The sequence below is a fragment of the Gambusia affinis genome, linkage group LG11, assembly GCF_019740435.1.
Source record: "Gambusia affinis linkage group LG11, SWU_Gaff_1.0, whole genome shotgun sequence".
Classification (NCBI taxonomy): Eukaryota; Metazoa; Chordata; class Actinopteri; order Cyprinodontiformes; family Poeciliidae; genus Gambusia; species Gambusia affinis.
In genome coordinates, this window is record NC_057878.1 from 16680759 (window position 1) to 16706508 (window position 25750).

Here is a 25750-nt window from a genome sequence, read left to right on the forward strand (position 1 = left end):
AATTTAACAAAACAAACATCCCTCATCAGCTTTATTACTTTTATTCTATGACTCCGTAATGTTAACAATTTGCATTTAGTGGAAATGTTTGCAAGCTTTTCAGTTGGATTTTGTACAACTTGATATAAACAAGAAATATATCAATATATGCTGCATGCCATATAATTGCATAGAGAAACTATGCCAGGAAAACTCACCCATTTTCAGCATCAAATTAAAAAAATAAAAACAGAGGAAATTAAGCACTGATGGTGTAAGATGCTATTTTAAAAGATAACATATTTTCTGAGGAAGCAAGTTGAACGCTAATTTAAACTGCTATAACAGAAAGTTAAACTTCAGCGGGTGCTAGTAGTTTCACTTCTTTGCCATTTCATATTTGTGAATTGTTGATCAGCTACAAAAAGTATCTGTGTGCCACAGGATGTCAATGCTTACTCAGCATTGACATCCTGAGTAAGTATTGTAAGCATTAAATTATTTGATAAAAATTATTTACTTGCTATAGGAAATGCATGTGGATATTATTTACTAGTCTTCCACTTTGAGCCTTAATTTAGTTTTTTTATGTTTAAAAGGGCAGTATTAATTATTTTCCTGGCATAGTGCCATCTTATGGCATAATCAAGTAACTATGATACCTTCAATTGTCATAAAAATTTTGTATATATCAAAATATGAGTTTGATTTATTAATGAAACTGCTTCCTCCACAAAGAGTCACTTATGGGTATGAATCCTACTATGTTGCCGTTGAAATAGTTAAAATACTAAACGGCTCACTAATGTAATAATTTCTAAGAAATAAAGTCATTTCTTCATAAGCTTTATCGATTCATTAATACAAGCTGCTAAATAAGACAACACATCTTTATATGGCTCTGAAAACTTAATATATTTTCTAGAAGACTTATTCAAACAAAGACTAGAACAAAACAAAAAACAGAAGAGCAAACCTCCTCTTCCCCCAAAAATGAAGTCTACAGTTTTATACTAAAAGACCAAGAGTGACTGCCTTAAAAAGGTCTCGTTTAACAAACAAACAAACAAACAAAAGATAAGTATCAGCAAAACACAGGTACCCCCACTATCCAAAGCAACATTCACACCAGGACCAAATAATGTTAAATCATTGGCAGGCAGACTTGATATACTTATAATCTTTATTTAAACCATTACCCTTTTAAATAAAATGTGCTATAGCAGTGTCTTGCATGCAAGTATCTTTATGCATTTCAAATCGGATGGATTTATACAATCAGCAGAAGTTTATATAACAAAAACACTCTTTCATTGAGTATAAAATGTAAAACACCATGCAAAAATCAATTACATCAGTGGAACCTTACTGTCCTCCCCACCATATCAGGTAACAACTTATGGTGGCAGACATGAGAAGCAACAATATAAAATGTAAACAGAGGCAGGAAATGGCAATGATCACATGATGTGTGTGTTGCAATTTCCTTGAGATTCTTCATAACAACCTGAGCCATCAAATCCATCTTTGATATTTTATATGATAAAGATTGAAAAGTATACTGGAAAATACAGTGTATCTCCAATTCTACCAGACGTCTTTCACAGAGCTTTATTATGAATAGTTCATACCCAAATATCTTATTACATACCACACAGCATACACAGTATATTTAGTTCCTTGTTTAAAATGGAATTTCATATCAAACAATGTTATGATTATTTCAATTAGAATATTTATTGACATCACCAAGAGACAAGAGAATGAAGAAGCCTGTATTTTAGACCAGTCAAAACACAGTGAAATTTTCCAAAAACATTAGCTTCCCTGCAACAGTCAAGAAATTTGTCTTTAGGTAAATACTAAGGCGAACAAGATTATCATTTGTTTTTATTAAAAAATTAATTAAATGCTTTATTTTTAGAACAAGTTTGCTTATAAAGATGTGCATGATTAAACTTTTTTGTTATATATGTGTGTAAACCAGAAGACATAATTGTCTTCAATGATTAGAAAAAGAGCCGTTTTTTTAAGGGTTACTGTCCTGATTCTGATCAACACAAAAACTCAGCAGTCTTGATGTTTTTCAGCCATAGTTTTGCAACATAAAGCCTGGAATTAAACTCGTGGTGAAATTGCACTCTTTGGCATGCATAGCCATGAAGAGAAACATTCATGCAGAATTACAAGTGGCTTTAGCAGACATTCTTAGCACAGTAATTAAGGCTGGTCTGAAACCAGAATATCATTTCTAAATGAAACTTTAAAGAACCAGCCTAAAAGTAGAAAGAGTTGTATAAAAAGGCAACTGACGGACAAATTAAATGCATATAGCACGAAACCATTCTCTGTTTTAAAATAAATAGGTCACTTAATAAAAACTAGAACTGCGCAATGGGCTGTATCGCTGGAGTAGCTGGAATAGTCATCAAAGCAATAATTAGTTTGTCTTCAAAAATACTTTAAATAATTATACCAATTACGGCAAAATAGTCCAAAGGGAAGAATTTCATTTCAAAAGCTGTAAACATTTCTTTTTTTTTCAATTTTTAAAGTCTCTTTTGCTCTTCCATTTTTTTTTTTACTTGTCGTGTTCGGTGATGTGTTTGCTCTCAACTTCCTTTTCACTTCTGTCCTTTTCATATTTGCTGTTCACATTTGGTTTTACACTTGTACGTGAAGGCTCAGAGTCCTTCAAACCTGAGACTTCAGCTTTATGGGTGGTGGAGAGTTCCATAGGTTTTTCTGTAGAATGATCTTTTTTGTCAGTCAGCTGTTCATCCTTTTCAACATCAACACGGACTGCATCAAAAATCTTGGTCCGAGTATAATGTCTGAAAGCTCTCTGAATAACAGCAGCTGACATGTCTTCCTGTTTTTTGCGGAAAGTGGTTGTGATGGGTTCATACGACACCTTCGATGGGTTTGCAGCCATGAAACGCTCCTCCATCTGGCCCCTAAGTATGTCCATCTCCCCACTCTCACCCAAAACACGTTTTGTAAAGGCAAACAGGATATCCAGACAGTGAATCCGGTCACCACTCACAACTGGTAGATCCATAGAGATGAGCTCCAATTTGTTGGGCTTAGGAATGCGTAATGGTGGTTCTAAAGTATCTGCAAAGTCTGAAAGCATGCTGTACTTCACAAACTGTGTTGCAAGAGGGTCAAATTTTTCCCAGACCTCATAAAATATTTCAAAGTCATCCTCGCTTAATGGCTCAGCGCTCTCCTCAGTAGCCACGCCAAAATTCTCCAGGATGACTGCAATGTACATGTTCACAACAATAAGGAAGCAAATAATGATATAACTCACAAAGAAAGCGATTCCCACTGCTGGATTTCCACAATTTCCTTTAGCATTATTACTACCAGGATGCTCCAATGTAGGATCACAATCGTCCTGGTTCTTGTTGAGGATGGGAGCTAGAAGGAGATCCCAGCCTCCCGAGGTGGTAATTTGAAACAAACAGATTATGCTGTTGCCAAAGGTCTCAAAATTAAAAAGGTCATCGATGCCTTTTTCCTTCTTGACATAGGCAAAGTTTGACATGCCAAAGATGGCATAGATAAACATCACCAAGAATAGCAAGAGGCCAATGTTGAACAAGGCAGGAAGTGACATCATCAAGGCAAATAAGAGTGTGCGGATCCCTTTGGCACTTTTAATAAGGCGGAGGATGCGGCCAATCCTAGCCAGTCGAATCACTCTGAACAGGGTTGGTGAGACAAAATACTTCTCGATCACATTTGAAAGAAAAATACCTGTGGAAATAAAGAAGAATTTATTAAAGTTAACAAATAAACAAACAAGTACAAAAGTTAACTTTTATTTGCACAAAACAGTAGCCAAAGAGAAGTCTTACCAACAACTGAGAGGATCACCACAATGAAATCAAATATATTCCAGCCATTGATGAAAAAGTAATGGCGAAGTGCAATCATCTTTAGCAAACATTCTCCAGAGAAGATAATAATAAACACTATGTTAATCCACTTGAGGTTTTGTTCCCATTCATCACTTTGTTCTTCGGTTTCCACCATCATAGTTACCATATTTAACCATATCAAAACCATTATTAAAATATCAAATGCTTGTTGCGTGACAAAATCAAAAACATATCCTTGAAGCTTGTTCTGAAACAGAAAAACACATACAAAAAAAATAAACAATAGGAAAATGTGTATTACCAAAAAAGATTAGATTCAGTTGTTGCTCAGATTAGAGGTCAACCAATGCAGTTTCGTCTCTTACTGAGTTCATTGTTATGGTTTACATTGTCCATTCACAAGCACGTTTGCTGGTTGGCAAAATAACTAGTGGTTCCTCTTTGTAGGAATTTGCTATTGCTTCTGAACCAACTTGTTGACTTCAGTGAAAAAATTAGTATGTAGAGGAATTGTTTACTAAACACAGCAGATGTACACACAACTTCACTGCAGCAAGAGTTGACCGGAATTTAAAGTCATTTGTTGCCGTGGTTACCCACATTTGTCTAGCGGTTTTAACATTAGCCAGCATGTTGTCAGCATACTACAACCATTTATCACAGCATGATAACATAAGTTATGCTACCAAACGGACATTAGTGAATGAGATACGTATTAATGATCAAAACGCATTAGATGCAGGTGAGTGGATAAATCACTTATATTAGAACAATTTTGTTCATGGTAAGATCATCAGCTCTCAATGAGATATGTCAAGTCTCTCTAAATAAGACAAATATTTCTGTGGTGAGCAAGGACAAAGAGAGGTAATCTCCGCTGGTGTCGAGTTGTAAATAATTTTATTGGCCTAATTGTAAATGTTTTAAAAAGTAATAATAATGTATTCTTGCCTGCTTTCTGCAGGTGACATGGCTGCTGACGCAACAAGAGATTAACTGACAATCCTTAAATAGACCTTGACACAAACCTAAACCTACCCTAACCCAAGTTTTACACATCCTCAAAACTGACTGCAATGATTTAAAATGGCTGATTAACTAGCCAAACAGCTAAAAGTCAAACTCCAGCTAAGTTAGATTTACTTACTTCTGGCCTTGGGATTGGTTTCTGTGGCTTCTTTGATCCCAGCTTTTTCATAGCATTATAGTATTTCTTTTGCTCATCAGTCATGAAGATGTCTTGACCTCCTAAGTAAAACGGCACAACAAACAATGTTAAACTACAGTAAAACATAATTACTTGTTTAAAGAGAAGATGTGACACTTATCTTTCTCTTTTGTTGATTGAAATTGTCTATAATGACAGTCATGAAGATGTCTGACCTCCTAAGTAAAACGCACAACAAACAAGTAAAAGAAGATGACACTTATCTTTCATGACACCAATGAAGAGATTGAGGGTAAAAAAGGAACCAAAGATGATGAAAACAACAAAATATAGGTACATCTTCAAGTTGATTTCATATTCTGGCTGTTCTTCTACCTGTAATGGAAACAACAAAACACACAAATTACTGTTGCCTTGCAGCAAGAAGGTAGATTCCCGGCCCGGGATCTTTCTGCATGGAGTTTGCATGTTCTCCCTGTGCATGCGTGGGTTCTCTCTGGGTACTCCGGCTTCCTCCCACAGTCCAAAAGCATGACTGTCAGCTAACTGCCAAGTTAATTGGGTTCTCTAAATTCTCCTTAGTGTGTATGCATGGTTGTTTGTCCTGTCTGTCTCTGTGTTGCCCTGTGACAGACTGGCGACCTGTCCAGGGTGTACCCCACCTCTCGCCTGAAATGTTCGCTGGAGATAAGTACCAGAACCCCTCCTAACCCCACTAGCGACAAGGGTGTACAGAAAATGGATGCATCCTTACTCCTACAGACTAGGATAAAATGACTGAATTCTTTCACCAGCAGTCATTCAGCTCTGAACGGGCCTGGTAAAGAGACATACATTTGATTCATCCCCACTCCTACTGTGTTGGAGTAGGGATGCATCTGAAGGTTGCACAACGGCAGCTCTCGAGGACTGGACTTGAACAACCCTGCTGTATATACTACCTAACACTACTATGCTACCTGACACAGTTAAGGCATTTCTTATAGCTGGTGAAGGTTGCTGCTGAGATGAATATTAAATAGATAATAGGTTTTGGTGGTGACAGTGTGATAGTGTGGGGACATGGCCTTACACTTAAAATTTGCCTTGTTAATATTGGATCCAATCTCACACCAGTCAATATTTGAGATAGGATTATGAAACTTGTGGGAATCAGATAAACTCTGCACCAAACCACAATCTTGTTTGGGGGAGCAAAATGATGTATCAGAGAATACATGCTGAAGAGAGAGAGAGGAGACAAGCTGTATGTGCCAGAGTGATTAACACACCCACATAGGCCTACTGAAAAGTACTGTGTGCACAATCCTACAGCTGTGCATGACCAATCTGGTGATCAGTATCAGGAGAAGGTTCCAGGTTGTAGTTGATGTGGAAGGTTCTTCCATGAATTACTGAAGCCTCTGTTTCTGAAATGAATAATTTGTTAAACTGGCACCATGTCTTGTTTAGTTTTGTTTGGGAGGGAACAAAAAGGCATTTTAACAACATGAGATAAGTTGCCAGGAAGTTTATTTACTGAACACAAGTTTTCTTACTTTTCTGTTAACTCTATATCCCTCTTCCACGTGACCAAATGCATTCTTTGTATTGAACTACATAATGCACTCTAGTATTTTATTCTCAAACTGAGTATTTTTCAGAACGTTTAAAAAATATTTTATTACTCTTACACTCAACTTATGTTAAAAGTTTAAATATGAAATATTCTATGATATGTGTTATATTTGGCATTAATTAATTTTACATTTTTAAAAAGTTAGGAATGCTTAGATAAACAAGAGATAATACATTACTTTGCTTGGAGAATCCACAGCAGCATACATGATATCCATCCATCCTTTGAATGTAGCCTGTCAAGAAAGATGCTTTACATAAGATATTAACATGTTTGGAAATATAAAAAAAGTTATAAGCAGAAAAATATCAAGCTACTCACAACTTGCAGAAGAGCAAGGTAGCCCATTGCAACATTGTCAAAGTTGACTTTGAGATTCTTCCAGCTGGCAGTCTCATTCCCTAAATACAGACATTCTGTTTTGTTTTTCACTTCTTTTGGGAGGAAAGGTTTTTCTGTAGTTTTATTTTCACAGCTATAGAACTTCCCTGCAAATAGGTTTACTCCCATGATGCTGAAGATGAGCCAGAAAATGAGGCATACCAGCAGAACATTAAAGATGGAAGGAATGGCTCCCATCAGGGCATTGACTACCACCTACAAAAAAGAAAAACACCACAAAAGTAACACATACCTACTACCTGCAGCCAGCACGTTTTTTAAAAATAATGCACAACACAATATCCATGAAATGGTATGAAAAGGAACACACAAGAGTGATGAGACATGTGCAAACAAACAGCAGGACATAACATGGCTGCAAAGATATCGGACGTGGATGGAAAACAGGGCAAAAATAGGAAAAGAAGGCAGGAAATTTATTAAGGTGTACTAATCTTAAAAAAAAAAAAAAAAAAAAAAGTCGGTGTTTACTTAGTTTTAAATAAGCATTGATAGAGAACTTCTTGAAGAGGACCAAGGGTGCCAAAAGTTTCATTACTGTAAACAGAAACATAAAATAACACATAAATCAATCATGTTAGATAACACTGCAAAAAATATTAAAAGCAGAAAGATGCATGTGAAAAGATGAGCATGCAAATAAAAGATTTCACAGACAACTGTGGGAGGAAAGAGACTATAAAGACAATACCTGCACAGCATGAAAAGAAGTACATGTACACGCTTAATTGATTTTTTGTTACACAGATACCTACATCTAATGTCTGTAAGCAGTGACCATGTAAAACCATAATAAAATTCCTTGTTTAATGACTTTGTGTGGTCATTAAAGCTGATTCTGGTAAGTTACCAGTCTCAGTTTGGACTATGAGTAGATGAAAAAATGACTTAAATAATTGCAATATTGAGTGAGATGTCCAAAACGTATTCTATGAACTGATTCTCCTGTTTGAGTTTCTTCAGAGTAAGCAAGTTATGGATGCAGTGTGAAACTGTCCTTTGGTTGCCTGGCCATTTCCTTCCTCTGCAATACCACTCAAAAAAATTCTCACTACAACCACAGTCTTAAATTTCTCCCATTGACTTGGATTGTTTCTGGTCAATTTTTGACCAGGCTAATCAGCGAAGGAGAAGTTATGAACAATGATGTAAATTTTCTGTGCTGTTTTAAAATTGTACTCTATCTGTATTTTAGCAATGGCAACGGAGGAAGTGAACAAAGATGCACAGTCCATCTTGGTCATGCTACCAAATATTAAATTGACATTACCAGCTACCTGGTTTGGATCAGCACATCTCTCTTCGCAGTGGAGGATGGTTGATTATTTCCAGTAAATGTCTTACCCTTTGAGCATTACGTCATGGGCAAGCATTAGTAATTGGGTAAAACCTCAAGAGTCCACACCTCCAGGAAGCAATAATTTCTCAACAGCCAGGGCCCAGACCCTCTGTACTACACTAAGGAAGTAAAGTGTAGTACAAAGGCTATTTTTTTAAACAAGGATAGTCCTATTATAACAAACTAAAAATATAAAACAGAGTTACAGTGGGAGAAAATGGCTGGAGAAAAAGAGGTAAAAAGAGGAATACGTTGATTGCATGCAACAACTTAGAAGATTTTAAATACAGAATGTGCATATGTGTTTGGAGAGCGTGCGGGTGGGCTGTTAAGCAGAGCAACACAAGTTTTGTTTTGGCTAGCCAATTCCATAAGTAAACAAAGGCTATAAATGTGAGCCCAATTATCTGTTCTCTTATATAAGACTAATTTTCCATCATAGATTACAAAAGCCTGGTACACTTCAAAAGGTTTTTTGTTTTTTTTAAGTTCTGGATCAGAAATGTAATTATTACCTCACATAGGTAGCCAAAAAAATCCAAAAAGTATTTTAGAATAACATAGCAGCAAACTATTACTAATTCCAGTAAGATATCTTGAAACAGTTTTTTTTTTTTTTTTTTTGTCCAGAGGTCATTTAAACCACAATAAGTACTATGCATTATTATTTCCATGGAAATATCTTTGGCGCTTAGAAATATGTATGGCATTTTCACAAAAGCTAGCATGGGTTTCCTTTTCTGAAGAAGATTTTGAGCCTTGAAAAGTGAAACTCAAATGTATAAATCCCTTGAATGCATACAAAACTTTTAAATCCAAAGATGATTTTGAGCATGATATGTTAACTGAAACTAAAAATCTGTATTTTCTCTTCTTTCTTATGCACTTCTTGTTACTGTGCACTATTTTATTTTTATATTTGTATCATGTTCGAATAAATTTCATTTCATTTCATTTCATTTCATGATTACATGCATAGTTCTCTGGTGCAGTGATTTTTGTTTTTTTGACAATTATTACCAGCAGCAATATGCTAAAGGTTAGGCTTTAGAAGAACTGTGCTTTAAGCTTAAATAAAAATCTTGATCTCATTGTCAGCATTATGGATTTGCTTACAGTTTTGCGAAAGAGTTTGTAACTGCACTTACCCTCATGCCCTCGAACCGTGACAGAGCTCTTAGGGGCCTCAGAGCTCGCAGCGTTCTCAGAGATTTGATTGGACCAAGGTCTGAGTATTCTAAAGCATTAGCCACTAGACTGACCAGAGAGACCTGGAAAATACACACACAGACACTGTAAACAGAGAAGACTGAGAATGTATAGTAAAACACATGTTTATCAAAATATAGAAAATCATTGTTTTAATGTTTTTCAATGTAATTGCTTCTACATCAATTAGAGTTACCTCATTGTAAATTACAATTTAAGACTGACAAAACTTTTTCTTTGTTTTTCCATAAGTTAATGTTTCAACTCACATCAACAATGAGGAAGTCCAACCAGCACCATGCATTTGTGAAATACTTGGCAAATCCATATGCCATCCATTTCAGAAGCATCTCCAGAATGAAGATAAAGGTAAAAATTTTGTCTGCAAATTCCAAGATCACTTTAATTGTCTTCCTCTGCTCAGAGTATATATCTTCAAAAGCCTAGTGAGAAAACATAGTGGGTCATCACACTACTGGTGATTATATATTGTAGTCAAATGTCAAGAAAGCATTGAAATAAGCTTTACTTTGCAGAGAAAAAAAAAATCTCTGAGACTTACAAGTGCTCCACTGCTGAGCAAAATCATAAATATGATGAAGCTCTCAAACCAGTTGTGCTCCACTATCTTATAACAGGTTGTTCTTAGAGTCCACCACACTTTCCACCAGCCCACATTCACATTTACTTGGCAACACTTAAATTTCTGGATGCATCCTGAAAAGAAAGAAAGTGTGTTATTTGTCTATTATGTGATTAGAAACATAAGATGACTGTTAGATGAATGTTGGAGAATTTACCAGCAGTAAAGCAATCATGTGGTTCCTTAATTACTTCTACATCAGGTACAAGCTCAGCGGGATCTTCGTTTGACAGACCATCCACTGTACTCCCCTCAGAGGCACTGCTTTGCCCATCATCGTCATCACCATCGACAACCTGTGGGTGCAATCAAGATTGTGTCTCAAAAAGACAAAGTATTTTGACAAAATCTATAATGTTAATTTTAGCATTATATTTTTCTCACCCATGTTATTCTTTTATTTTTAAATCAAGATATTTCTACCACTTTCCATAAGCTTCAACAAATCAGGAGCTAAACTCTGTATTGGTTTTGAACTCAGAGCAGAGTGAGTTCATCTACTGGCCAAATGTCTTTCTTACAAGCAGAATCTGAATGCAATGCACTGTAAATATAAGGATTTACTAACTATTGCACTGAAGCAGACCTTTGCAATGGAAATATTGTACATGCTGATACTTCTGTTATTGGGATGAGAACTGGAATTCAACGTATTGTGCAGCTCTAGCAGTAACAAGTGAGTTACATGAGTTCCGGTCTTCAGCAAGTCCTCTTAACCATGTACAGATACCTAAATGTAGTGAGCTGCTGCAATGTAACTGTCTAATTTAGCTATTCGAGCTATTCAGCAATTGGACGGGTATACCAAATAACGCAGACTGGGTGTACATGCAGATCATTTGCATTGCTTCTATTTATCTGAAAATTCAAAAAAATTTAAATTTCTTCCTTAGGAACTTGGAGGTATTTGTAGCTATTTTTTGCTGTTTTTGGTGAAGCATTTTGATTTGTTATTTAGTTTATTGTTGTGAGGGCTTCTGCAGGGTGTGTCTTCTAAAAGCTGGCATGAGCTAGAATGCCTTCCTGCCGAGTGCAGACTACCATGGGACCAGCTGGTGAAGTGCTGGCAGTGATGTAAGTATGTTATTGCAATATTGTGGATGTACTAATGTTAATGTAATAATGGTTCATTTCTCCACCCTTTCATTCTGTTTCTGTGAGAGAAACCCGATGCTATGCAAAATCAATCGTTGTTCTCAAATGATTTGCATTTGCAGTATTTGGAATTTCTAAGTCAGCTAATCTTTCATTTCTAAGTACTGAAAGAAGGAGTGCACGAAAGTTTTAGCTTAAATTTGAAAATGCATTTCCTTTCTGTTATTTTAAGAATATTAGCATTATTGCATTAGAATGAAAGTAGGTTTTTGTTTTAAATTATCTGGTAGTTTGTGGCTAACATTAGCAAATATAAGTCTAAGGAGTGATTTGTATAATACCATTAAATCAGATTTAATAATCAGTTTGAGTAATGTGCCAAACACATGGAAAAACTGTGACTTATGTATGAATTAAGGCACATTTCTTCATTTTATCAGTAATTTAAGTATTAATTTTACTAATAAGTTTTCTTTATAGAAGTGATGCTAAAGTTTTGGAGTGACATTCGCCAGACACCCCACTTGAATGTAATCGACAAAAAGCTTGTCAGAAATAAAAAGATATGTTAATGAGGTCTTTCCATTGATTACCGTACTTAGAAAAGTATGATCGTGAAAAAAAAGTTATTAAGATCAATCCTCTTTAGACATTGTTTTAATACCATTGGACGATGTCTAGCTTATTGCAGATCAGAAAGAAAATTCTCAGTTCGATGAAAATTGTTTTAGATCTAAATTTGCTAAGGGTGTGAAAAATCTGAATCCTAACCCTGTCAACAAGGTCAATCATAGACTAGTCACTAGTAAAACTAGTGAGAAAATGAATCTCTTTAAAATCCCAATGAGATGTTACAATTTTAAAACAATTGCTGTGTCTCTGTCTCTTTTCACCCAGTAATCCTTATTGCATGCAATCACACCTTTAGAGGAAAATTCAGCTCCACAGCACTCACAAATAAATGGCATATAATCCAATCTGAGCACTAAGATTTTCTTGTCTAGACCAGTACTGGTGGTCTTACTCCTAGGGGAAACATTATGGCACTAGCATGACTTTTTGACTGTAGAAGGCAAATATTTTACATGCCATTACCTGGCAGCAGATTTCTCCAATTTAAAAGAATCCTAAGTAATGCATCCTTCATAAATATTAAGACAGTGTATGACACTATCTTTTAAAGCAGGAACCCATTTTTATCAAAGATAAATAAAGGAAAACAAAATTCTTACCATAACACATTCCGGTACGTTGGATGAAAAACTGCTAAAGTCCTCAGTGTTAAGCATTTCAAAGTCTGACTCTTCCGCAGCAATGGGAACAGTCACAGTCAGACTTGGGTTATTTATGAAAGACATGATGGAATCATCACTCTTGCTGTTGACTATGTACTTGTCTCCACTTTTGTCCACTCCAGTCACTTCACCATTGCTGTTCTTAGTTAAGTCTTTAATGGTATGACTGGGGATACCATTATGTCCAAATGTTTTGTCCTCACTTGTTTTTTTATTTCCAATGCAGAGACTGTTGCAACAACTTCGAAACTTCATTTTAATGAAGGCGATGGCTCTGTGCATACGATCAAATGCAATCTGCAAATTGTTGAGCTCATTGTCATCCTCTCCAGACATCAGATTGTCTGCACTGAATGAACTCAGCAGCAGGGCCAGGAACAAGTTCAGCACCTGTAAGAGGATAACATTGCTTTAACCAGGATTGATCTTGAGTTTGTTGCTATAAGATAATAAAGGAAAAAAACATTGAATGCTATGAAACTGCATTCAGTTCAATTAGTCATTACAGAAATAAGTCCCATTGAAAACATTTGAATGATGTGGAATGAAATGACCAAAAAAGATGCAATGTACCACAAGATTTCCAATAACCATGACCGTCATGTAGAGAATGAGACATGGGGCTTTCCCAGCCACCTCCATACAGTCCCACATGGTCTCTATCCATTCTCCACAAAGCACTCGGAACACAATGAGGAATGAATGGAAGAAGTCATTCATGTGCCACCGAGGAAGAGTGCAGTCTTCAGAGATTTTACACACACAATCCTTATAGTATTTTCCAAACAGCTGCATGCCCACAACAGCAAAGATGAAAACAATAATGGCTAGCACCAGGGTCAGGTTGCCCAAGGCTCCCACTGAATTACCAATTATTTTGATGAGCTTATTAAGAGTGGGCCAGGACTTGGCCAACTTGAACACTCTCAGCTGTTGGAAGAGAAGAAAACGAGAAAAACTTTAGAAACACACTTTTGTGTAAGCTCATTTGAACGATAAACATTCAGTTAGAACCAATACACCTCAAAAGACAAGATCATCTCAGATATATTCATTCACTTACAAAAATTTATAATTTTTGTAAGTTTAAAATTATTTTCATCCCACCAAAAAATTCTAATCAAGAAAACAACCCACAAGGAAATCCCACAGGCATTTCTCAAACAAAAACTGAACAATGTAAAATGAGTATCAAATTAAAAATAAAAAAACCAAAAATAATAAGCTCTTCCTCTTTGTATTTACTTTTTAATGAAAACATCAGGCTGAAAATTGTTGAGCTCTTTTTCAATAGTCAATGGATCAAGTTTCTTTAGCATTACAGCAAACAAACTCTCCGAGTAGCTTTTGAAGGTTTGTATGTGTGTTGAGAAGAGTCAAGTCTTCTCACCACCAAAATAATTTCATAGTAACCAAAATAATTCCATAAAGGAGCAGCTCTAACATATACTTACCAATCTAAATGACCTCAGAATGGACATGCCTTTTACATCAGCCAAAGAGAGCTCTATCAAGCTTAAGCAAACTATGACTCCATCAAAAATGTTCCATCCCACTTGAAAGTAATGGTAGGGGTCCAGTGCAATGACCTTGAGGACCATTTCTGCTGTAAAGATGGCTGTGAACACCTTCCCAAGAGTAATTAAAAGGGAGAATAATAAAACAGGATTTTGAAAACACAGTAAGTATGTGAAAGTTTCATCTTCAGAAGTCTAGAAGCTGACTTACCAGGTTTCCTACATACAGCATGTTGGTGAACCACTTATCCATTGGATAAAACTCCATGGCCATGAAAATTGTGTTGAGTATAATGCACAAGGTGATGGCTAGGTCAGTGAATGGGTCCATCACAATTATTTTGACAATTTCTTTGATTTTCATCCATACTGGACAACACTCCCAGATGAGGAATTTGTTGGCAAATTTGTACCAGTAAGGAGGACACTTCTGTCTTGATTCTTCAAGTTCTATTGTCAAAACATCATAAAATATTTTAGTTGAATTGATAATTTATTCCTTTTAACCCAAAATATTCAATGGTGTTTTAATATGGTCTTTATATCTGCAGTCGGTAACTTTTTTTAAAAATATATGATTTTCTTTTTACATATCGGTATTTGTTAAAACTCATTATGTAATGACAGACAGATATTCTGAAAAAAAGAATCAAGTTCATCTGCCTCCTCTCTTTGGTTTTGCTGTCATCTGTAGAAACATCCAATCAAAGCCAAGCAGAAGGTCTAAGTGCTGTCAATCAGGCTCATGTATGTGCTTCTTGAATCCTCCCTCGCACAAGGTTTGTCGATTTGCTGCATCTGTGGCAGATTAACAACTTACCATTACAGGAAAATTGTTTATCAGTCATCGGTGGCCATGCTTACTAGGCTGTGTATTCATGGTAAGAACTGCTGTAGGGATGGAGCTTATTGATTGCTTCTGACTGGGACCAGTATGCAATGGCAGTAGAACCACAGGGTAGCGGCAGAGAAGCTTGATTTTTCACAGATTATCTGTCTCATTTTAAACTGTGAGGACTAATAGTGACAGTTTTAACAAATATCTAACAAATATCAGTTTTAACAAACCTATTATAATTATATTATAATAGGTTTGTGGCTATTATATCATAAAATGTCAAAGGTTCCAGTTACAGAATATTTTTTAAAACTCTGTATATAATAGGGTTAAAATTACATACCCTCCATGGTGGTTGTGATGACACTGGCTATACTTAATGCTCTCTGTCTCATCTCTGGTAACTCCAAACTGTTGAGGTAGTTTTCCCCAATGGCCGGTTTGCCTTCAGTGTCTGTGGTGTCAGCCTTCACATAGAAAGGATTATTAATGCCACAGTGATGAAGATAGTAGGTAGTAAGAATAAAAAATAGTTAGATTTAGCATCTTATTTCTCTGTATAGTTAATTTTTTACTAAAGCTTTTAGTGAGGATTTTGCAGTTTTCCAGCTTTCTGGTAAGACAAAATAAATAGTTCAGTTTTAAAATCATACTCAATAATGATAAAGGTTGATAAATAGGCAAAACATGTTTTTGCCTATTTAAATTGAATTTGTCATGCAGCTGACTAATTAGCAGCTAATTGACCTGCAATTAACCTGTGCAAAAGATGTTAACTTGAAACTGCTAATAAATTGAGAATGTATTCTAACATGCGTAGATGGAGTTTTTCATACTTCTATGCATAAAAAAGAAACACTTTGGTAACATTTTTAGGACATCAGTTATCAATATCTTACATTATTTCAGCAGCAGTAAGTATAATTGTTGTATATTTTTCACCTTTCAAACAGAAATCCCAAATGATTCACAAACAGTAATAAGAATCAGAATAATTTACTACGGAACAAAAGTAATTTGGTAAGCCTGCTATATCTGCTGCAAGGTGACAGAACTAACATCTAACTATGTAAACTATGGATGCTGGTCATCTGCATACATATTTGTGCATGGAACAAGGCAATAATGTAAAAAAACAAAAAACAAACAAGAACCTGATTTGAGAGGTGGTCAACAGTAATGTTGAGCATAAGCATTGCAGGCAAGACAATGAAATGTAATAAACATAACAGGAAATGTCATAAGCAAATAAAATTAGGTAATCTAGGCTACCAAGATATTTCTTACATTGTTTCCGGAGGAGGCCGTATCTATTCTCTGATTAGGTAGAAGAAGCCCTGTTGGTAGTGATGTTGGAAATGAATTCCTGTCCAACAGAGAAACAACCCCATTGCAGTCTATAGAGCTGTGCCTGATCCCAAAGGGTTGAAACCGGAGATGTTGTAAGAAGCTGCACTGGCTCACACTGCTGCTGTGTCTATCACATCTTGAGGCATTCAACGGGGATTCCCTCCAACTCAGTTTGCCTTCAAATATGCTGTTCTCGTCATCTGCAAACTCATTTTCTGAAGCGACATCTTGTGTTTGGCTTTGGAGACTGAAAAGGCTGATTTTGCTGTTTCTTCTGGATGAGAGCAGTGGTCCACGAAAACTTAGAAAGGACTAGGAGAAAAAGATATTCTCCAATGGATTGATAATAAATGTTGATGTGTAGAAGATAAACTTCTAAGACAGTAAGGTTTAGCGCTACACAATACCATATTTCCTGATGGAAAATGGAATGGACAATGGACATTCCATATATATATAAATTACCACTTTATATATATATAAAATCTATAAAGTGGTAATTGGTGGGGAATTCAAAGAATGTGATCACAATGTAGGTTGTGCTGATGATGAAGAGAAGAATCACAATGATCAGAGTGGTAAGAATTTTAAGATGAAAATCTCAAGCAATGTGAAATATGATGGATAATGACAAGAAAATGAGATGAGGAAGAAGGACAAAATGAAGGTGATAAAAATGATGATAAAGATGATGACGACAGTAAGAACATCAATGACGATGATGTTGATGATGATGAAGATGATTATCAAGATATCCAAGAAATGCCAAAATCTGTTTTGATTTTAGTAAGAAAAATACAATTCTGATGTCTAACAGTTGAAGAAATGTTGCCATTTAAGGATTATAATGTAAATGATTAACTGACCTATATTCTTTTCTTTACTGTAGTAGTTTTATTGACAGATTTTTTTAAATAAATAAATTTATATTTCGATTAAAATTATCCAAAATAGGTATTTTTGATTTATTTATTTATTTATATTTCATATTTTAGATGTAAATTTGACGGCTACTGTTTGATAAATTATATTATTTTCAAACTATGCATAAATGGCAACACCATTTATTAAACCATAAAAAACACTGGCATTAAGCTCTATAAAAATCTATAACTACAAAAGTCTCAGCTCTCCTGAATAGTTGAAAAATACTGCTGGTGATTCAAATACAGTGACAAAACAAATGATTCAAAGACTGAAGGCTGAAAAGCATAAAATGCATACTTTAAAACGTAAAACAATGTAAAACAACAACAGCTAATGATACATGGTACTGCACCTGGTGTGTAGATGAACATTTCATGTCATAATTGAGCGGATATTCATCCACAGAGAAGCGGAAACGATTTGCTGGTAAGCTGTCCAGTGAATCTGAATGAGACATCTTCTTGGCTCCTTTTTCCTCTTCTTTTCGCTTTTTTCTCCTGTTGCGACGCTCTTTGGCACTTTTGGAGCTCAGCTTAGATACTTCTGAGGAACTCTCTGTTCCACCGCCTTTGTCCAAAGCATCTCCATTGGTTGCTGCAGCTGCTTTTACCATTGCCTTGATGAGAATAGTCAGCATGGTGAAATGAACAGATGATAAAAATTGCATTAGTCGTGTCAACATGACTAATTTACATTGGAAGATACGATTCCAATATCATATCTTGGACACTTTAATCACACAATGTTTAAAGTGTGCAATTTACATGTACTACAAATAAGGATAATATATTTAACAAGGAAAATAAGATGCACTAATACATCTAATTAAGACTTAGCTAGTGCTCAGTGTACCAAACCAGGAGACACAGATATTATAAAGATCACAAAAAAGATTAGAAAGCAAGGAGTGCATTGACAAATACAATCTTAGATAGCAATTTATATAGACTCATCACCGGCATGAATGTTGCTTTATTTTCAGATTTTCTGATGTTTTTTAAAACCTGTTTATACAGTGTAGAATAAATATATAACAAACAACTTCAACCACTGTTAAAGACTATTATTATTTTTCTGTCTAGATGGTGTTTTAAGGTGAAGTTGAAGTATTGGAAAACAGTCCTTTTTATTACATTCACTATGTGCAATGCACCTCTGGCACCACTTGGAGCACTAAAACCCATTAAATAGTAGACAAGAAGAACCTCAAATGTGATTGCATTCATGTCAATAACAACATGTCAACGTCAGAATGAACCTGTACATTTAAGGTAAACCTTTGTAAAAAAACAATTTTATAAGAGAAGGCATATCCATTTAGTGTACCTGAGCATCCTCTTGTTGACGTTTTAGCTGCTCAATGGCAATATTATATTCATACTCCTTCTCCTGAGCTTTCTTTAAGTTGACCTGGCACTGCTCCTCATAGGCCATAGCAACAACAGCCAAAATTAAGTTTATCAAGTAAAAGGAACCAAGGAATATAACCAGGACGAAAAAGATCATGTAGGGTTTCCCAGCTGCTCGCAATGTCTGTAAATACAAAAGAAAAAGTTTATTTGCTTTTGATACAAATACCTCATAGCAAATACATTAAGTATTTTGTAAATAATCTATTCATTATTTCACATTTTCAATTTAACGTAGGTACATTTGTCAATTAGAACTGAAAAGACAATGCTAAACTCGGAAACAGAAAACAAATAGGCTACAGAAGTCATAAGAGGCTATGTTAATGACATTTAGTAAAACAGAATTATACAATTTGCCACAGTAGTTCCAGTAAGTTGAAATTAGCAATATTAATTGATCTTCTTTAAGCAGCGTCATACACCCGTCTCAAATCAGAATATTACCCCATTCACTCTGAAAATGGAAATAACATAACCATTTGAGGAGATTAACAATGCTACCAGTTGTTTTTTCATAGAACATTGTATTTTTTTGTTGTTGTTGTTGTTTTCCTTAAATTTCACATTAAAAGCTAACATTTTGGATGGTAACAAACTTAAACAATCTGTTTGATGTAAATAAAAAACCCACTCAAGAGTTTGTTGCCACAGGTAATGTTACCTCCATTCAAAGTAGCGTTAACATATGAGATATTTGCTTTGCCCATTGTTAATATGAAGCTCATCAATTTGGTCTCCAATTATTGTTCTCAAAAACCTTTCAAGATCTGTTTGCCTGAACCACATTATGACTCCCATTTATCACAATCTAAGGTGCACCTGTGCTGCCTTTAAAGGTTCAGTTGACAATACTATTTTAAATCCTGCTTAATTCTAAAAAGGAAAAACAAAGCAAGCAAAAAATCTAATAAAAAAAACAACAACTGAAAACGTGACAACAAAATAAAAAAATAATAATAATATTGTGTTGAGAAATATACAATAAAAAATTTAATCAGGAACAATTGAAAACTGTAGAAGAGAGTCATGAATAATAGTTTTAAAAAACTCAAATATTTACTGTATATAAAGACTCTCCACCACAAGGCCAGCCTAGAGAAAAACTGAGTTGGATTTTATGTTCTTTTAGTTTTTGCATAAATTACCTGCTGATAAAGATATTCCCAGTAATCCTGTGTCATCAGTCTAAACAGAGAAAGGAAGGCCCAGCCAAAGTTGTCAAAACTTGTGTAACCATAGTCTGGGTTTCTTCCAGCCTTCAAACATATATACCCCTCTGGACACTGCCTGTAATACAAAAGGAGGGTGTTAAGCACAGAAAAATAACAGTTTATCACAGTGATAGTTTTGGCACAGTATCACACCAGGGTAGAATTTTTCTATGAAAAAGCCAGTATTTTGGAGTCTGGCTTACCCAGCAGAGCTGCTGTTTCCACAAAGCAATGCATCACGTTTCCCTGGGAGGAAATAATGATTATCTGAAAGGAAAATTTGTGAAAAGTTAAAAGATAGGGATGGTTGAGAATATGAAATGAAATGATATCAGACTTAAACTGCATTTTATCAGGACATTCAAAAACACTTTACATAAAATCATTTTCATTCACACGTTGAGTTATTTTCCACACTAGGTTGCCACCACAAATTAAATAAGTACAACCTCCTGTATTTACCAGTAGAATAATACAAACAGAGTACTGCCACCTAATAAAAGGTGGTAAGGCCAGACTTAAGGAATCATGCAAACACCTTTATGTCACATAACATCTGATTCATATATGAAAGTGTACTTTTACTTCATAATGTGGAAATGTATGTAATATATACAGTGGCAGCTAGTGGTGATATTTGAAGGGTGGGCTTACAAAGTCCAGCTTTTCAGAAGGTCTTTGTGAAAATGTTTTTGCTTTTAAAGAACAACAGAAATAGGAAATAGAAAACTCACCTTCGTTATTTATGTAGGTCTCATTGGTTGTTAAATTTATATCTTTTGGTTCTCTTATGCACTTATTCCTCAGGTTTCCCATAAACAGCTGTAATCCTACAAGTGCGAAGACACTCAAGCAGAAAACGGTCAGGATCATAACATCAGCAAGCTTCTTCACTGACTGGAATAATGCACCGACAATTGTCTTCAGACCTGCAAAACAAAACAGGAAAATAATATTGGAATTCCCAATAATATCTATAGTATATTTTCAGTATATTGTGTCTACTTACACAATCTGATATTGTCTGCTTTTAGTTGATTTTAACATTAATGCAAATGTATTACTTAAACTTACTACATCAGAAAACTATTATATTACCCAATGTGTTCCAAGGCAAAAACTACTGCTGACCAAAAAGTTTCTCAGAGGTTTAACAAGCATTTTGAATACGCTCTGGTTATCTTTGATATTGACGCATTTAATCCCAATTTTTTTTCCTGCAAAAAAGTGCATGCATTTCAGTCCTTGGACTAACACATAATATTTAGGAATTATTACATTTGGTTATGTTAGTGAAAATGTAGGTTTTATACAAGGCAACAATGGTTGCCGGTGGGAAACTGCATAGTCTACATTACACAAATGTGGCCTATTTATACATACAAAAAATTATGACATGCATAACCTATTATAACAAAGAATGGTTACAAGAGTGTTCAGAAATATTTTAGACACATAGAGATTCAATGCCACATCCTGCAGATGTCATTGTTTCAATGTGCAAGGTGACCTTTGACCTCATTTGGTCATTTAATCTATGAGGCAAAATCAGGTGAAAATGTTACTATGAACAAATGTGCATCCAGGAGGAAATTCTCCCTGCTCCACCAGACCAAGCAGTACACCTTGGCCCTGTCCTGAACTCGTTTCAGGCGTGGAGTCATCTTGTAGACGTCATTCAGTGCATTGGCCACACTTTGTGTAAAGGATCGAGTTTTGGGGGGATTACGGTAGGGAGGGGTTCAACTGTGGGAAGACAGTGTTGTAGAAAACTTCAAGTTTAGAAGATCTAAAATATCTGATGGTTTTAAGCTGTATGGGAGCAGCAAGGCATATAGAATAAACAGCAAAGCTATGGGCATATAGCATAGTGCTGGCTATGTATTATGCTAGCAGCAACGATTGTTGGCATGCTAACATTCATTCTTCTTATGATCAAAAGATGAATGAAGGGATACAATTTTCTTTATACATCAGTAGAAGACACTTGAAAGAACATATGTTCAAAATATTTTATTTATATTGGTTTTTTAAGGTATTTTACTGACTTCCTCTTGTACAGGTTTGTGACAGACGTTTATCTCCAGGGTCACAGGCAGGACGTAAAGAGGTCTGGTCACGTGACATTGACACGTGATGCATGACATTGATACTGCTTAGAGTAGATACACAATTATTTTATTCTAAATCTTCAATTAGCTGCCAAAAGTCAGAACAATTCTTTTAGAGCTTCTAGAAGCTAGAAAAAATGTCTGGCAACAATTGTTGCCGGTGGGATTAAACGGGTTAAAAGTAATTCAGTGATCACAAAAGTTAGGTGTGACAGGAAAGAAAAAACTTGGATCAGTTTTTAAAAAGGGCAGGAACAAAAGGGAGAATGACCGCCACGCACTTTCTCCTGCTGCTTACCTGGTATTACTGAAATTGCTTTTAATGTTCTGAGCACCCTGAATGTACGAAGAACTGAAAGATTTCCGATGTCAGCAAACTCAGTTACATACCTGAAAAAAAGTATTTTTCAGATGAAGTTAGTAATTGTTTTCCTACTTGATCACAAAACCACATTAGCATTAGGAGAACAAACAGTAACACGGTGAGAAACTAGTATACTGTAAAATCTTCCTGTAATATGTTACCTGTTAGACAATTATAAGTCCCATCTTATTTACTTCTACATAGATTCTAACTGAGTTAGAATGGATCAAGCACTAAAAAAATATTGATAGTAAAAATATGAGTTTTATTGAAAATACAAAAATTGTGTTTTGAAACAAAGATCTTGGCAAAACAAATACAACAACTGTACTTTTAGGTTACTTGAATTTCCTGATGTTTTTTTACTTACGCCAGAACAATGACACAGAAGTCCAGCCAGTTCCAAGGATCTCTTAAGAAGGTGAACTTCCCTATGCAGAACCCTCTTGCTAAAACCTTAACAATGAATTCAAAGGAGTAGATTGCAGTAAATGTGTACCTGTTGGAAAGAGGATGCTTTCATTGGCACATCGTTTCAACTGGAAACATCCACAACCAACCATACATGAATGATTTGAAGAATGAATTGAAACTCACTCTACTGGCTTTGTCCAATCAGGTTGATTGCTGAGAGTCATGAATCCACAGTTGATGAGGATAGTACACATGATCAGCATGTTGAACAACTTACAGGCAGATGTTAAGAAAGATCGTAGCTGTTTTAAAAGTAGCATGTTTTCTCAATGTTACATTTACTCGATTTCTCAAGCAAAGTTCTAACTTTGAACATTTTGCTTTGAAATCTTAATAGATGCCCCAAGAAAGCATTATAGATACTCTGATATTTTATTCGTGTCATGCACAATAACACAGTGATTTATGTGCTTTCTCTGAAGTTTTGATAAATCATTACTGAGACCCAATTAACCAATCAGATGTGGATTTTAGGCAATGTGTGCAAATGTTGAGTTAGGGAGCCAATACAAAGAAAAAAGATTACTATTAAAGAACAATTATTTTCAAATCTTTTCTGAATTTCTAAATTCCACAATAAGATCATAAGACACTTTGAAACCAATTTACAGGCTTTGAGTTAAGGGATCTTCTGAGTATAACACTTTAAGATTTATCTTAAAATTCAGAATGGGTAAGAGTTTCATTTATGACTGCTATTAACAGCCAATTTTAAAGAAACATACTTCAAATTGCAACTATTTAAAAGTAAAGAGACATACTTCAAATAGCTAATATTAAAACCAAGTGAACTACCTAAACATGTTCCTATATAAATGGTTGTAATCATAGTACAAAGCATAAACAGTAATCTGTCATTAAAAGCAGTTACTCATGTGACATTTAAACTGTGACTTTTCTAAATTCATGCATCAACTCACTGTGCTGCAGTCCTAACCAGATTATTCTCAAACAGAAGAACAGGAGGATATTCAGCTTGTTGTGTTGTGAGTATATTTGTCCCTTCTGTTATTGCTAGGAACATTCTATTTTTTTTATGACAAAATATGCTAGTCTTTGCTGCTGCTTTGTTACAGTTGATGTAATCCCTGAAGTGTGTTAGGGCTTCAGAAAAATCTCCAAAACAAAAATTAAGAGAATAAAACAACATTTCTACGTAAAGCAAAACCAGAAAAAATGCTTTTTGGCTCATTTTTATTGCAAAGTAAACTTATCATCCCCTAATCTTACGCTCTTTGGAAATTAGGTTATGGGTTTTATTACTCACAGCATGTTTCACACATTACTGAAAGGATATGAATGCACCAGAATTTTGAATGACAGCTTTCTAATGGGATTGAAGGGAGACAGGAGGTACAAGGCAGGAGCAGCGTTGAATCGGTAAATGAGCTTCTTGTTGTTTACTACTATAAAAGTCTGTAAAACAAAAAGACAGGAAAGTCAATTGCATATTATGATATAACAGAATTGAAAACCCCTACTACCTTTTAGAAATTTAATTGAGTAATTATTTGGGGAAAAAAATACCTTAAGGAAAAGTTTTACAGGCCTGTACTTTAAAATTTTTCTTGAGCAATATCATTACTAAAAAAATCACAAAAATTTTTTAGTGATGAAAATTTTAGTGATTTTCATCACTAAAATTTCTGGATATTCCACTTCACTAATTTAATTGCCCACAGTAATTCCACTGAGTGAATGACAAGCTTGTTTTAATCAAAACTGCATTAAACACAGATATACCTGCAATTTATGTTAAAGTGAGACTGCTTGTTTCTACACAAGCTTGTTATCCTAATGCTATCTGCTGAGACATTTGTGCCTTTTGGAGGTCAAATAAAGAGTCAATAAATATCTTTTTTTGTTTGTTTTTTTTTTTGCTGTCACTGCAAATACTTCACCATATTCTCATAAATACACATTACATACTGTAAATATGGCTTTACTAAGTTTTATATTTAACAAGCAAATATTTTGAAAAGAGTTTATTTTGCTATTTTATAACTGTTACTTAAATTTGTGTCTTTAAAATGTCAGAATTTGCTCCTAACTTAATATTTTTGTCTGTATGAAGATATTTTTTTTAAATTATAGAAGAGATATTCTCATTGGTTACTCAGTACCTAAGAGTCATTATTACAAAATATCTCTTTGTAAAGCTATTTTACAAAAAAATATCTTTATATATCTATGGACATTTTACTTTTAACTTTTACTTGAAATATGTTAAAAATATGTTTAAATTGTGCTTTTACTTGACCATCTATGCCCCTCTAGGAACATCCTCACAATCTAAATGCGTATTTTTCTCCTGAAGCATATCACATTATTGTCGGTACCTCTACTTTTTTTGTTGTTTTCTACTGTTTTGCAGTAAAAAGCCACGCCTAAATATATATTTCTCAAAGTCAATATCAAGAAAGACATTTATTCATTTAAAGACAAAATGCAGATGATTCTTTGAAAACAAAGCTTAAAGAAAGGTTTATATAGTTTTTTTCTTAAGTCAAAGTTAACCAAACCTACTTTCTGATTTGAGTAGTAGGGATCCAGGTCTTCCAGCGCTTTTGACACCAGGCCTTGAGGAATGTCATACAAAAATGGGAGAGTTTTGCCTGCCTCCAGATCACGGCTTGGTTTGAGCTCATCCTCATACTGGTGTTTTTTGTCTTCATCGTTGGACTTCTTGGCTTTTTTCTCAGCGATTCGTTCCTCAATGACTTTGAGCGACTCGCGGGTGAGGGGACGAAAGCTGTCAGGATCTGCTGGTACAAAGAGTTCTGCCATCTTTTCATCCTGCACCTTCAAAGAGAACAGCTGGCCTCTGATATGGGAAAAGTCTGATGAGTAAAATACAGAATCACAGATTTATTACAGATATGTCACCTTTTTATGTTTATTTTACACA

General features: G+C 35.0%; 1 protein-coding gene and 1 long non-coding RNA gene across 3 annotated transcripts in view; one reads left to right on the top strand and one right to left on the bottom strand.

Annotated features, from left to right (window-relative positions):
* Window positions 1–795: 795 nt before the first annotated feature.
* Window positions 796–25750, bottom strand: part of scn1laa (sodium channel, voltage-gated, type I-like, alpha) — a 29438-nt gene continuing 4483 nt past the window's right edge. Inside the window, exons 2-28 of one of the 2 annotated variants that reach the window (XM_044131865.1) lie at window positions 25369–25682; window positions 24124–24258; window positions 22966–23054; window positions 22739–22867; window positions 22303–22394; window positions 20628–20822; window positions 20097–20160; window positions 19828–19969; window positions 18597–18803; window positions 17623–17886; window positions 16281–16655; window positions 15337–15460; window positions 14367–14605; window positions 14093–14266; window positions 13212–13568; window positions 12576–13028; window positions 10406–10544; window positions 10168–10322; window positions 9875–10048; window positions 9545–9667; window positions 6977–7252; window positions 6834–6890; window positions 5312–5412; window positions 5198–5234; window positions 5017–5121; window positions 3846–4116; window positions 796–3744 (exon numbers count right to left, since the gene is read on the bottom strand). In XM_044131865.1, the coding sequence (XP_043987800.1) occupies window positions 2561–3744; window positions 3846–4116; window positions 5017–5121; window positions 5198–5234; window positions 5312–5412; window positions 6834–6890; window positions 6977–7252; window positions 9545–9667; window positions 9875–10048; window positions 10168–10322; window positions 10406–10544; window positions 12576–13028; window positions 13212–13568; window positions 14093–14266; window positions 14367–14605; window positions 15337–15460; window positions 16281–16655; window positions 17623–17886; window positions 18597–18803; window positions 19828–19969; window positions 20097–20160; window positions 20628–20822; window positions 22303–22394; window positions 22739–22867; window positions 22966–23054; window positions 24124–24258; window positions 25369–25629 (5922 nt within the window). In that variant the 5' untranslated portion in view covers window positions 25630–25682 and the 3' untranslated portion in view covers window positions 796–2560. Of the gene's footprint in view, window positions 3745–3845; window positions 4117–5016; window positions 5122–5197; window positions 5235–5311; window positions 5413–6833; window positions 6891–6976; window positions 7253–9544; window positions 9668–9874; window positions 10049–10167; window positions 10323–10405; window positions 10545–12575; window positions 13029–13211; window positions 13569–14092; window positions 14267–14366; window positions 14606–15336; window positions 15461–16280; window positions 16656–17622; window positions 17887–18596; window positions 18804–19827; window positions 19970–20096; window positions 20161–20627; window positions 20823–22302; window positions 22395–22738; window positions 22868–22965; window positions 23055–24123; window positions 24259–25368; window positions 25683–25750 lie in introns of those variants that run through there. The other variant, XM_044131864.1, reaches the window with a different exon arrangement.
* On the top strand, window positions 9889–11319 carry LOC122839865. The gene is made up of 3 exons (XR_006372129.1): window positions 9889–9974; window positions 10451–10546; window positions 11232–11319. It is a non-coding gene; the product is annotated as an uncharacterized LOC122839865 (long non-coding RNA).